Source organism: Teleopsis dalmanni, chromosome X, assembly GCF_002237135.1.
Source record: "Teleopsis dalmanni isolate 2A chromosome X, ASM223713v2, whole genome shotgun sequence".
In the NCBI taxonomy this organism is placed as follows: Eukaryota; Metazoa; Arthropoda; class Insecta; order Diptera; family Diopsidae; genus Teleopsis; species Teleopsis dalmanni.
Genome location: NC_051848.1, coordinates 98436679 through 98449192, shown reverse-complemented (window position 1 = coordinate 98449192; position 12514 = coordinate 98436679). Strand labels below are relative to the sequence as shown.

The window sequence follows — 12514 nt, the reverse complement described above, 5'->3', positions numbered from 1 at the left end:
TATGTGATGTTTTTGCTTTCATTTAAATATTGGAGAAGTTCCTGTGTAAGTCCCCCGCTTTCTGTAATATAAATAATATATAATAATTAAATGTTTTAATGACCAAAAGAAAATTTTTTTTAAAAATAATTATTTCACGGGCTAATTGGTCAGTTATTAAATAATGATATTTTTTTAAAAAAAAAATAAACTTTATTATTTAGTTTTATAAGATTTTTATTGTCCAATATTTCGACTATAATCTATAGTCATCATCGGGGAACTATACATATAAATACATTGTAATTAATATTAAGGTATACATTACATAAAAACAATAATAAATTACATTTACATTGAACCATGAAACATATATATGTATTTGGAATATATACAATATTTTCACTATAAGAATCATAAAAATAACATATATATATGAAAAATATATGTTGTTTTTAATACTTGGGAACATATATTCCCAACTCTTTGAAAAAATGAGCGTAAAATTTTCAATACAAGTTTTTAGCAGAACTGTTGTAGCTGCTATTAAAACCGTTGTAGAACAAACGTTGTTACCGTTGTTACAAAACCAATAGAACAAAATTTTTCTGACTGATATTTTGTTCGACATGCACACTCTATGTTTATATACTCTTTGACAATACTTATACAAATTTAAAAAAATATACATATATAACGAAATTTCTAAGAAATAAATATGTTAATACTTAATCGCTTACCTTCGGGCGTGACTGGGCGTGGGCGTCTTTTATCGTTTTTCCGGTATGTGATGTTTTTGCTGGCATTTAAATATTGGAGAAGTTCCTGTGTAAGTTCCCCGCTTTCTGTAATATAAATAATATATAATAATTAAATGTTTGAATGCACCAAAAAGAAATTTTTATTTAAAAATAATTTTGCACGGGCTAATTGGTCAGTTATTAAATAATGATTATTTTTAAAAAAAAAAAAAATTTTAGATTTATTTATAAGATTTTTATTGTCCAATATTTCGACTATAATCTATAGTCATCATCGGGGAACTATACATATAAATACATTGTAATTAATATTAAGGTATACATTACATAAAAACAATAATAAATTACATTTACATTGAACCATGAAACATACATATGTATTTGGAATATATACAATACTTTTACTATAAGAATCATAAAAATAACATATATATATGAAAAATAGATGTTGTTTTTAATACTTGGGAACATATATTCCCAACTCTTTGAAAAAATGAGCGTAAAATTTTCAATACAAGTTTTTAGCAGAACTGTTGTAGCTGCTATTAAAACCGTTGTAGAACAAACGTTGTTACCGTTGTTAAAAAACCAGTAGAACAAAATTTTTGTGACTGATATTTTGTTCGACATGCACACTCTATGTATTATATACTCTTTGGGACAATACTTATACAAATTTAAAAAAATATACATATATAACGAAATTTCTAAGAAATAAATATGTTAATACTTAATCGCTTGCCTTCGGGCGTGACTGGGCGTGGGCGTCTTTTATCGTTTTTCCGGTATGTGATGTTTTTGCTTTCATTTAAATATTGGAGAAGTTCCTGTGTAAGTCCCCCGCTTTCTGTAATATAAATAATATATAATAATTAAATGTTTTAATGACCAAAAGAAAATTTTTTTTAAAAATAATTATTTCACGGGCTAATTGGTCAGTTATTAAATAATGATATTTTTTTAAAAAAAAAATAAAATTTATTATTTAGTTTTATAAGATTTTTATTGTCCAATATTTCGACTATAATCTATAGTCATCATCGGGGAACTATACATATAAATACATTGTAATTAATATTAAGGTATACATTACATAAAAACAATAATAAATTACATTTACATTGAACCATGAAACATATATATGTATTTGGAATATATACAATATTTTCACTATAAGAATCATAAAAATAACATATATATATGAAAAATATATGTTGTTTTTAATACTTGGGAACATATATTCCCAACTCTTTGAAAAAATGAGCGTAAAATTTTCAATACAAGTTTTTAGCAGAACTGTTGTAGCTGCTATTAAAACCGTTGTAGAACAAACGTTGTTACCGTTGTTACAAAACCAATAGAACAAAATTTTTCTGACTGATATTTTGTTCGACATGCACACTCTATGTTTATATACTCTTTGACAATACTTATACAAATTTAAAAAAATATACATATATAACGAAATTTCTAAGAAATAAATATGTTAATACTTAATCGCTTACCTTCGGGCGTGACTGGGCGTGACTGGGCGTGGGCGTCTTTTATCGTTTTTCCGGTATGTGATGTTTTTGCTTTCATTTAAATATTGGAGAAGTTCCTGTGTAAGTCCCCCGCTTTCTGTAATATAAATAATATATAATAATTAAATGTTTTAATGACCAAAAGAAAATTTTTTTTAAAAATAATTATTTCACGGGCTAATTGGTCAGTTATTAAATAATGATATTTTTAAAAAAAAAAAATAAAATTTATTATTTAGTTTTATAAGATTTTTATTGTCCAATATTTCGACTATAATCTATAGTCATCATCGCGGAACTATACATATAAATACATTGTAATTAATATTAAGGTATACATTACATAAAAACAATAATAAATTACATTTACATTGAACCATGAAACATACATATGTATTTGGAATATATACAATACTTTCACTATAAGAATCATAAAAATAACATATATATATGAAAAATATATGTTGTTTTTAATTTGGGAACATATATTCCCAACTCTTTGAAAAAATGAGCGTAAAATTTTCAATACAAGTTTTTAGCAGAACTGTTGTAGCTGCTATTAAAACCGTTGTAGAACAAACGTTGTTACCGTTGTTACAAAACCAGTAGAACAAAATTTTTGTGACTGATATTTTGTTCGACATGCACACTCTATGTTTATATACTCTTTGACAATACTTATACAAATTTAAAAAAATATACATATGTAACGAAATTTCTAAGAAATAAATATGTTAATACTTAATCACTTACCTTCGGGCGTGACTGGGCGTGGGCGTCTTTTATCGTTTTTCCGGTATGTGATGTTTTTGCTGGCATTTAAATATTGGAGAAGTCCTGTGTAAGTCCCCCGCTTTTGTGTATTAAATAATATAATATTAATTAAATGTTTTAATGACCAAAAGAAATTTTTTAAAAATAATTATTTCACGGGCTAAATAATGATATTTTTTTAAAAAACCAAAAAAATTTATTATTTAGTTTTATAAGATTTTTATTGTCCAATATTTCGACTATAATCTATAGTCATCATCTGGCAACTATACATATAAATACATTGTAATTAATATTAAGATATACATTACATAAACAATAATATATTACATTTACATTGAACCATGAAACATACATATGTATTTGGAATATATACAATACTTTTACTATAAGAATCATAAAAATAACATATATATATGAAAAATATATGTTGTTTTTAATACTTGGGAACATATATTCCCAACTCTTTGAAAAAATGAGCGTAAAATTTTCAATACAAGTTTTTAGCAGAACTGTTGTAGCTGCTATTAAAACCGTTGTAGAACAAACGTTGTTACCGTTGTTACAAAACCAATAGAACAAAATTTTTCTGACTGATATTTTGTTCGACATGCACACTCTATGTTTATATACTCTTTGACAATACTTATACAAATTTAAAAAAATATACATATATAACGAAATTTCTAAGAAATAAATATGTTAATACTTAATCGCTTACCTTCGGGCGTGACTGGGCGTGGGCGTCTTTTATCGTTTTTCCGGTATGTGATGTTTTTGCTTTCATTTAAATATTGGAGAAGTTCCTGTGTAAGTCCCCCGCTTTCTGTAATATAAATAATATATAATAATTAAATGTTTTAATGACCAAAAGAAAATTTTTTTTAAAAAAAATTATTTCACGGGCTAATTGGTCAGTTATTAAATAATGATATTTTTTTAAAAAAAAAATAAAATTTATTATTTAGTTTTATAAGATTTTTATTGTCCAATATTTCGACTATAATCTATAGTCATCATCGCGGAACTATACATATAAATACATTGTAATTAATATTAAGGTATACATTACATAAAAACAATAATAAATTACATTTACATTGAACCATGAAACATATATATGTATTTGGAATATATACAATACTTTCACTATAAGAATCATAAAAATAACATATATATATGAAAAATATATGTTGTTTTTAATACTTGGGAACATATATTCCCAACTCTTTGAAAAAATGAGCGTAAAATTTTCAATACAAGTTTTTAGCAGAACTGTTGTAGCTGCTATTAAAACCGTTGTAGAACAAACGTTGTTACCGTTGTTAAAAAACCAGTAGAACAAAATTTTTGTGACTGATATTTTGTTCGACATGCACACTCTATGTTTATATACTCTTTGACAAAACTTATACAAATTTAAAAAAATATATATATATAACGAAATTTCTAAGAAATAAATATGTTAATACTTAATCGCTTACCTTCGCGCATAACTGCCGGTACAAGCATTTCTACCGATAATATTACCGGATTAGTCCGTCTTTCCTCACAGTCTGTTTCTAAAAACAAAACAAAAGAGAACATTATTATTAATATAAAAATGTTATATTAAAAGATTCATGTATATTCTTTCTCTAATCTAACAATTTAATATAAATTTTACCTGTATCATCAACACGTCTCCTATCATGCCTGCGGAACGTTATATTTTTGCTGGTCCTCAAACGTTCCAAATTCTCAATGCTTTCTATAATATAAATAATACATAATAATAATAAATAATAAATAATAATAATATGGACTAAATAAACATTAACAACTAGAATGAGAGGCATTAGTATAACTATTCCCTACAAATTTAAAATGAATTAAAAATAAAGATAAATAATAATAAAAAATAATAGATATAAGTTTTACCTTTATCATGAACACGTCTATTGTCGTTTCTTCGGAACGTTATATTTTCACTGCTCCGCAAACGTTCCAAATTTTCAGCCGACAATTTAAATCGTTCAATGCTTTCTATAATATAAATAGTATATAATAAGTACAGCCCAAAGCACAGAATATTATTATTGTTTATTACTTCAATTAAACTACTTTTGTTGTCGATCTATATCTAGGATCTATAACTACCGCAGAGCATACTACTAACTCTAGCAATTAAATTTTTTTCGTTATTTACTGGACTGAAGTTTTCAGGTTTTTCTTTATCATATTGATATATTTGATATAATTCAGAATTAATTTTTTCGATTTTATTAAGTAGTTCTCTTAAATTATTTACCTTTGATTTTTGCTCTCGTCCATTACCGTCATGTAGTTTTTCCTGGGCCGGAAATGAGTTGTTAATTTGATTTTAATCGCTTCCCACGTTGGCTTATATCCCATAAGTTGAACACATCTCTTTGCATCTCCTTGCAATTTCTCTGTGGTTACAATCATCAGTCCGAATTGTTGAAGTTCAGGATTATCCGAACATAGTAACATTGTATTTTCCACGCTTTCTAAAAATTCTTGAAGCGGATAAAAAATTTTTTTTTTTTTATTTGTTCAAATTTTTTATTTTATTTAGTTAAAAATTAGATTTTAAAAGTTCATAAAGAGTCGATTAGACTCGATTACCGACTGCGCCAATTATGTTTTTAAATATTAATAATAGAAACACACTTTATTTGTTTCTGTAAAATCATTGAAATTTATTCGAATGATTGAATCTTAAGACTGATTTTATTTACAACAGTGTTCTGTATTTATACAAAATTATCTTGAGACTAATTTTATTCTCAAGGTCCACACTGATCAACTCTCAAAAATAAACAAAAGATAAGGACAAAGGACAGAAGAAATCTCGTTAATCCATTCATGTGCGTCACTAATTAGATGACGAGGCATTTGGCTATTATTTTTTTTTTCCACAAGGGGAAACCTTACATAGACACTAGACGAAGAGTGTCTGGTAATGTGAGATTCTTACTCACTAAAACCTTCCTGGATTTTACACCTCGATTTGCGGGTAGCGTCACCCCAAAAATAGCTAAGAAGCAGATATTGCTACCCAATACCAGCGCAGACCAATGTGTTGTGGTTAAAGGTGGTAAAACCTGCAAACCAACCTATGATCACTCTTGTACTGATAACTGCTAGATCTTATTTCTTTATCATTTTTGAGTTAAGCAATGTATTCGCGGAACGTTTGGTCTATACGCCGCGCCAATTAAGAGTGATTCTACAACATTTAGCGTCCTCGGCACTGTATCTATGATGAAGAAGAGTTTTGAGGTCTTCCCTATCATATTTACGTACCTTATCCATATCGTGAACATTAAGATTCCATTCTTGCATGCCACAATGTCGGGTTTTACGGTAGTACCGTTTGGTAATTGAAAAGTTGACTCGATTGATATTAGTAAGTGTCTGTTTTCCAAATTACTTTTTATATGGTATTTTTAACCACGGCATCATGACGTGCAATTCTGGGACCATGCGTACGATGGCATTGCTGTAAGATGTGATTGAGGGTTTCAGGACATTGGCAGTCAGCTCTGCAGGTTCTATTCTATGCTGCCATACCGCTAGAAATTCTTGATCTAGATGGTAAAGCATTAATGCGTGGTCTTACAGAATTGAGATAGTCTTTCCCTTTCAGCAGCTTTGTCGGTTTGCGTATCCACCTGTTTGTTTGTGGTAGGTAGTGACAATCTGATAACCCTAAACCATCGATTGTTGTATGTAATTTACCAGTCTACATTTTATCGATATTGGTTTCCATTCATACGTAGTCGCTTTACGGTCTTTGAGACCTCAATTGCGACTAATGTGTTTGCTGTCACGCAAGAATCTAAACAAGGGGATTTTGAGATTTGATAATCTCTTTACGCGAAGTAGGGGAACGACCCATCGTAGAGCGGGTACACCCAAACCACCACTATTCACTGGAGTATGAAAGTAGGATATGACTGTATCTGACGGTAAACGAAGACACGTTCGCACTGTATTTCTGATGATGCCGTTAGTTTTATTTGGACAACTGTTTGTTATGTTACCTAGAGCAATCTTATGATACAATTGAGGTACCAGGATTGCTCTCAGTTTGTAGCCTGTTTAACTTAGAAATCAATTCATCCTTGGGCATGAACAATATTCTACCCTCTGGAGTAAATATTACCCCAAAATATCGCCATGTTTCTGATCTATTTAAAGACGGAATCGTGTGCTGACCGACAGTGAAAACTCTGTTGGTATTTACTATCGTAATTTTCCTTTTAGCGTTGGCTTCAATGCTAATGGTAAATCTCTTCGCTGTATTTATAGACATACCGCACTATTCCAGAAAAGAAGAAGAGCTGTCTATTAACAGTTGAAGCCCCACAGGTCTCCTACCAATTAAGATAAGATCATCTGCAAATGCCATAGCATTTAAGCAAAAATCACCAATGGTTGAGCCGACTTCTTTAGGCAGAGTTCCCAGGAGCTGGTTTACAACAATATTGAAAAGCAGAGGTGATTGAGGTTACAACAATATTAGAAAGCAAAGATGATAGAGAGTTGCCTTGTTTAACACATCTCTCTGGAACCAGGGTATTGTCGATCTAGCCTTTGCCTCACAGTACAGTTGTTGACTCTTAAAGCAGGGCACCAACAAACTCATCGAATTTTTTATTGAGCCCGTAGTAGTTGAGTACAACTTCAATGCTCTTGTGCGAGATGGAGTCAAAGGCTTTACTTACGTCAAGACTGGCATTGTGACAAGCTACATGACTTTGATGGTGGTCTCTTAGCAGCATGTCAAAAAGTGTTGTGTTGTCAGTACAGTCATCGGAAAGGATGAAGGCCCGTTGTTTGGAGTGGAATGGAAATTTATCCGGCAAGAACTTAATTAAGAAGTCTTGCTAGAATAGACGGGACAGTAATTGATCTGTATTCACTTGGATCGGAACTGTTTGCTTTTTTAGGAATGAATATTGTTCTCGAGTCCCTGTGGATGGTAGATAATTTCCCGCACCATATTATTGGACTAAGTACTGCCGCCAACGTGTCTTTTCTCATACCATGAAACGAACTCCACTCTTAACTAAGTCTTCCGCCCATGCGAGAATGCGCATTTCCTCTCCGATCTAATGAAATTTGGGCTGTTGTTGGGCAGTGACACGAGCTTGATGTGACACATTTGGATGTTTATTTTAGAGTTCTATGTTTCTTTTTAAATAATGATTTGTATAATTTAAACTTTAGTCTTAAAACTAAATTTTTTTTTCCCTAGGTCGTTGCTTTGAAAAAAAGTATTGAGTTATTAAATTATTTAAAATAAAATTAGGTTGAAAATTAATATTAAAACTAAATTAAAATTAAAATAAAATTAAAAATCACATTTAATTTAATCATATAAAATTTTTAATATTTTTAATTAAATAAAAATTAAGTAAAGTTAGCAGGTGTTGATGGAGTCCTCCTTTTTTAAATGTTTGTGGCCTTTGTTCAGCAGGAACTTATAAGCTGTTGGTTAGGGTGATCTTCTAACTTTAAAAGGTACTGACGGCTACATTGAGTAGCTTTTTCTATTACTGTTGGTACGACCAAGTCTTTAGGTTAGGTTAGGTTAGAGTGGCGGTCTTGTATACCAAGAAAGCCCACTTGGACTCAAAATAATGGCCCGTTGTGTTACAGCAGGTATAGCGTTGGTTCGTACATAGACAAGGTGATCAGTATACTTCCAACGCCGAAAAAGGCAACGACTTCGACATTTAGGTGAAGAAAAATTAACCCGACAATTATAAGAATCTGGTTAGGTCCCTAACATTGCAGGATGACAGCTCAGTCAGATCGGCCCCAAGATTTTTGATCTTGGCCTATCTAAAGATGGGCACTGACACATGAGATAGAAAACATGTTTCCTCCTCGTTTTCAGAGCCACAACCGCGATAAAGGTCTCAATGAAGATTAGTATTTTTTATAAACCACGGTTTGTACTTGGCATTGAAATAGTTATTATCATTCCAGTCGTAATTTAGTTCAATGTACGTTAATCTCGTTAGGCTGGTTCTCGCAGCGTATTCAAATTGTTTTCGCTTCAATTTGTAAGAGTTAATTTAGTTCTGTTGCCATATCCATTCAGTTTTTGAAAAATAGGGTTTATTGCTTAGAAATTACTTAGTAGATACTATTTTAGATGACTTTCCTTTAAATCTAGTATTCGATTTATATAGTTGAAATGCTGTCTAAGCGTGTTTATATATAACGACGGTAATCCAGTTTCCAAATGTATTATATAGTTCGGTGTGTTTATTGGTAAATTAAAGGCACGTTTAATATAATTCGTTTGTAATTTTTGTGATTCTTTATATCTCTGGACACCCCAAACTACTGCTGCATATGTTATTTAACTGCTATATGATTAAAACCTAAACATTTATAATATCTAAGTATTTGATTATGTTCGTATATAACGCAGAAATCCCATTCTTCGTTTAATCGTTTAATCGTCATTAATTTTTGTTAATAAATAACAATCCTAAAAAAATGACACTATATATATTCTGAATAATCAAAATCTTATTTTAGGGAATGATATATTTTCATAATTTAAAATAATATCATATATATTGAACACCACAAATCGACGTTTTAATTAAACAATTTAAATTATAATTAAAAATTAATTAATTTAAATTATAATTTTTATTAGGTTACTCTGGTCTTCTGACTGGAATGCAAATAAAAAATTTTATTTGTTATATTGTATAAAAAAATTAATTTATTACATTGTATTTTTTTATAAATCATTGAAATTTTTTTCTTCTATATGCAACAACTGCTCCATTCATATTGTGAATAATATTACAAATATTATAAATTAAATTATTTAAATTTTCAGCGTTTTCCATGCTGATTTATTTTCAGGTAGTATTGCACTTTCCACAGATGAAATTTAATGTCTTCTGTTTACAATTAAAATGTAAACACAGAAAAGCTCTAAAACCAGAACGTTTTGACACATAAAAGGTCTTTCCTATTCCTTAAGTAACTTGTGATAATGTCAACGCAAATCTTACTATATGACTTACTAAGTAAGAAGTGGAAACGCAGTATTATATTATCCAATTAAAATTATTTATAAATGCAACTGGGCACTACGAAACTAATATAATTTTATGTATTGATTTAGAAAAAATATGGGGGTCGCAAAAGTTCACAAAATATTCGACGGAATTGTCTTTTAAGACCTTAAAGAGTATTATATTAAGCAAAGAATTATTTGATAAAAAAAGATATGCACTATGTATGGTCAGCAAAAGATCGGATTAGATTATTAAAATAATAAAATTGTTATGCATAAAAAGACTTGTACTGTTGTATATCTTCTGTACAGTTTATATAAACTGTATTATCTTATTAGAATAAAACAGAATAAAAATGCACCTTTTCTTCACACAAATGGTATATTTTTTAACAAATTTTGGTACGGAAAAAGTATTTCAAGTGGCAATCGATAAAACATATCATATCACTGCTCTCTAACAATTTAACTCCACTCTCTTCAACACCTGAGAATGTCACCGCAATTTAAAAAATTTTTTTACATTCGCTATCACCTGCTTGTCCTCGTATTGCTTTTTGTCTCATTGTCCCAGGGCATCCTACGATGCCCTAAGTATAATGTGCAATGACAAAATACCGGACACAGTGATGGCTAATCACCGCAAATAGCACAAACCTAAGTATCCCTAAATCTGTCGATTATCGATAGCATAATCTACCCACACATAATATAACATTAAGGAATAATGAAATAAACTCAAATAATAAAATAAAATATAGATTCAAGTAATAAAAATGAAAGTAATCTTAAAATATATATATTAAAAAAATATAAAAATAACATGAATTGTTATTATTCTATAATTGTCGACAAATCGTCTGTTCAAAAATGGGGTAACTACTTACGGAAACCAAAGTATCTGTCCACTATCAGTTTCCACTGACTCGTCTGGGAACTACCCAGACTCATCAGAGTGGATTTAATATACTTATAATTTCGTCACTATATATTTATAAAAGTCATAGTCATTTTCTTAATATATACTTAACTATAACATACTTTATGTTAACTTCTTAAGTACTTCTTAAGCATGCATTCTAGTTCTTTTCCTTCTAAGCAAAAAAATGAAATCACCCTAGCTCGATTTGATTCTTTCTCTTTTATATGTTTAAATTTTATTAACAGTAAAATTTTAAAAGTGACAATTCGCAAAATTCTTCCATATTTTTATGGCTTTTTTTACTTCTATCTTCGACATCAAAAAAATATATCTAGGTTTTTCTATAAAATTGTTCCTACTAATTTTATAACTTACCACACCCTTGTACTATTAATTGGTGGGCGCCTAATAAATCACTTCAACCTGTCTTCAAAAATAGTGCTTTTCATTTCGTGCAAAATAAGAGTCAAAATTTAAAAGAAATCTTTCTTTATCGATTGCTGTCATGTTTTTCGATGAAATGGTTATTTATTTCTAATTATTTTTATTCCAGCAATGGATTATCAGGTGAATGCCTTTCAAACATTGTATTCGAAAATTTAAATAATTTAAATGAAATTGGTTTAAAAATTCGTGAACTAATATATGATCGAGGGTCTTCAAACAGAAAATGTGTAATTCCATCTCTGGTGCTGGAATCCACAATCCATACTTTTTTCATAATAATTTAAAAGTTTATTGCTTCTTTGATTTCCCACACTTGATAAAATCCTTGCGAAATAGTTTTAGTAAGTGTGATTTTAATACTTGGGAACATATATTCCCAACTCTTTGAAAAAATGAGAGTAAAACTTGCAACACAAGTTTTTAGCAGAACTGTTGTAGCTGCTATTAAAACCGTTGTAGAACAAACGTTGTTACCGTTGTTACAAAACCAGTAGAACAAAATTTTTCTGACTGATATTTTGTTCGACATGCACACTCTATGTTTATATACTCTTTGACAATACTTATACAAATTTAAAAAAATATATATATATAACGAAATTTCTAAGAAATAAATATGTTAATACTTAATCGCTTACCTTCGGGCGTGACTGGGCGTGGGCGTCTTTTATCGTTTTTCCGGTATGTGATGTTTTTGCTGGCATATAAATATTGGAGAAGTTCCTGTGTAAGTCCCCCGCTTTCTGTAATATAAATAATATATAATAATTAAATGTTTTAATGACCAAAAGAAAATTTTTTTTAAAAATAATTATTTCACGGGCTAATTGGTCAGTTATTAAATAATGATATTTTTAAAAAAAAAAAATAAAATTTATTATTTAGTTTTATAAGATTTTTATTGTCCAATATTTCGACTATAATCTATAGTCATCATCGGGGAACTATACATATAAATACATTGTAATTAATATTAAGGTATACATTACATAAAAACAATAATAAATTACATTTACATTGAACCATGAAACATATATATGTATTTGGA

The 12514-nt window shown here is 29.2% G+C and overlaps 1 protein-coding gene across 1 annotated transcript in view; it reads right to left on the bottom strand.

Annotated features, from left to right (window-relative positions):
- Nucleotides 1–12514, bottom strand: part of LOC119688786 — a 42098-nt gene that overhangs the window by 917 nt on the left and 28667 nt on the right. Inside the window, exons 2-4 of the mRNA XM_038103451.1 lie at nucleotides 4958–5062; nucleotides 4704–4787; nucleotides 4522–4599 (exon numbers count right to left, since the gene is read on the bottom strand). Coding sequence (XP_037959379.1) covers nucleotides 4522–4599; nucleotides 4704–4787; nucleotides 4958–5062 — 267 coding nt within the window. The remainder of the gene's footprint in view (nucleotides 1–4521; nucleotides 4600–4703; nucleotides 4788–4957; nucleotides 5063–12514) is intronic.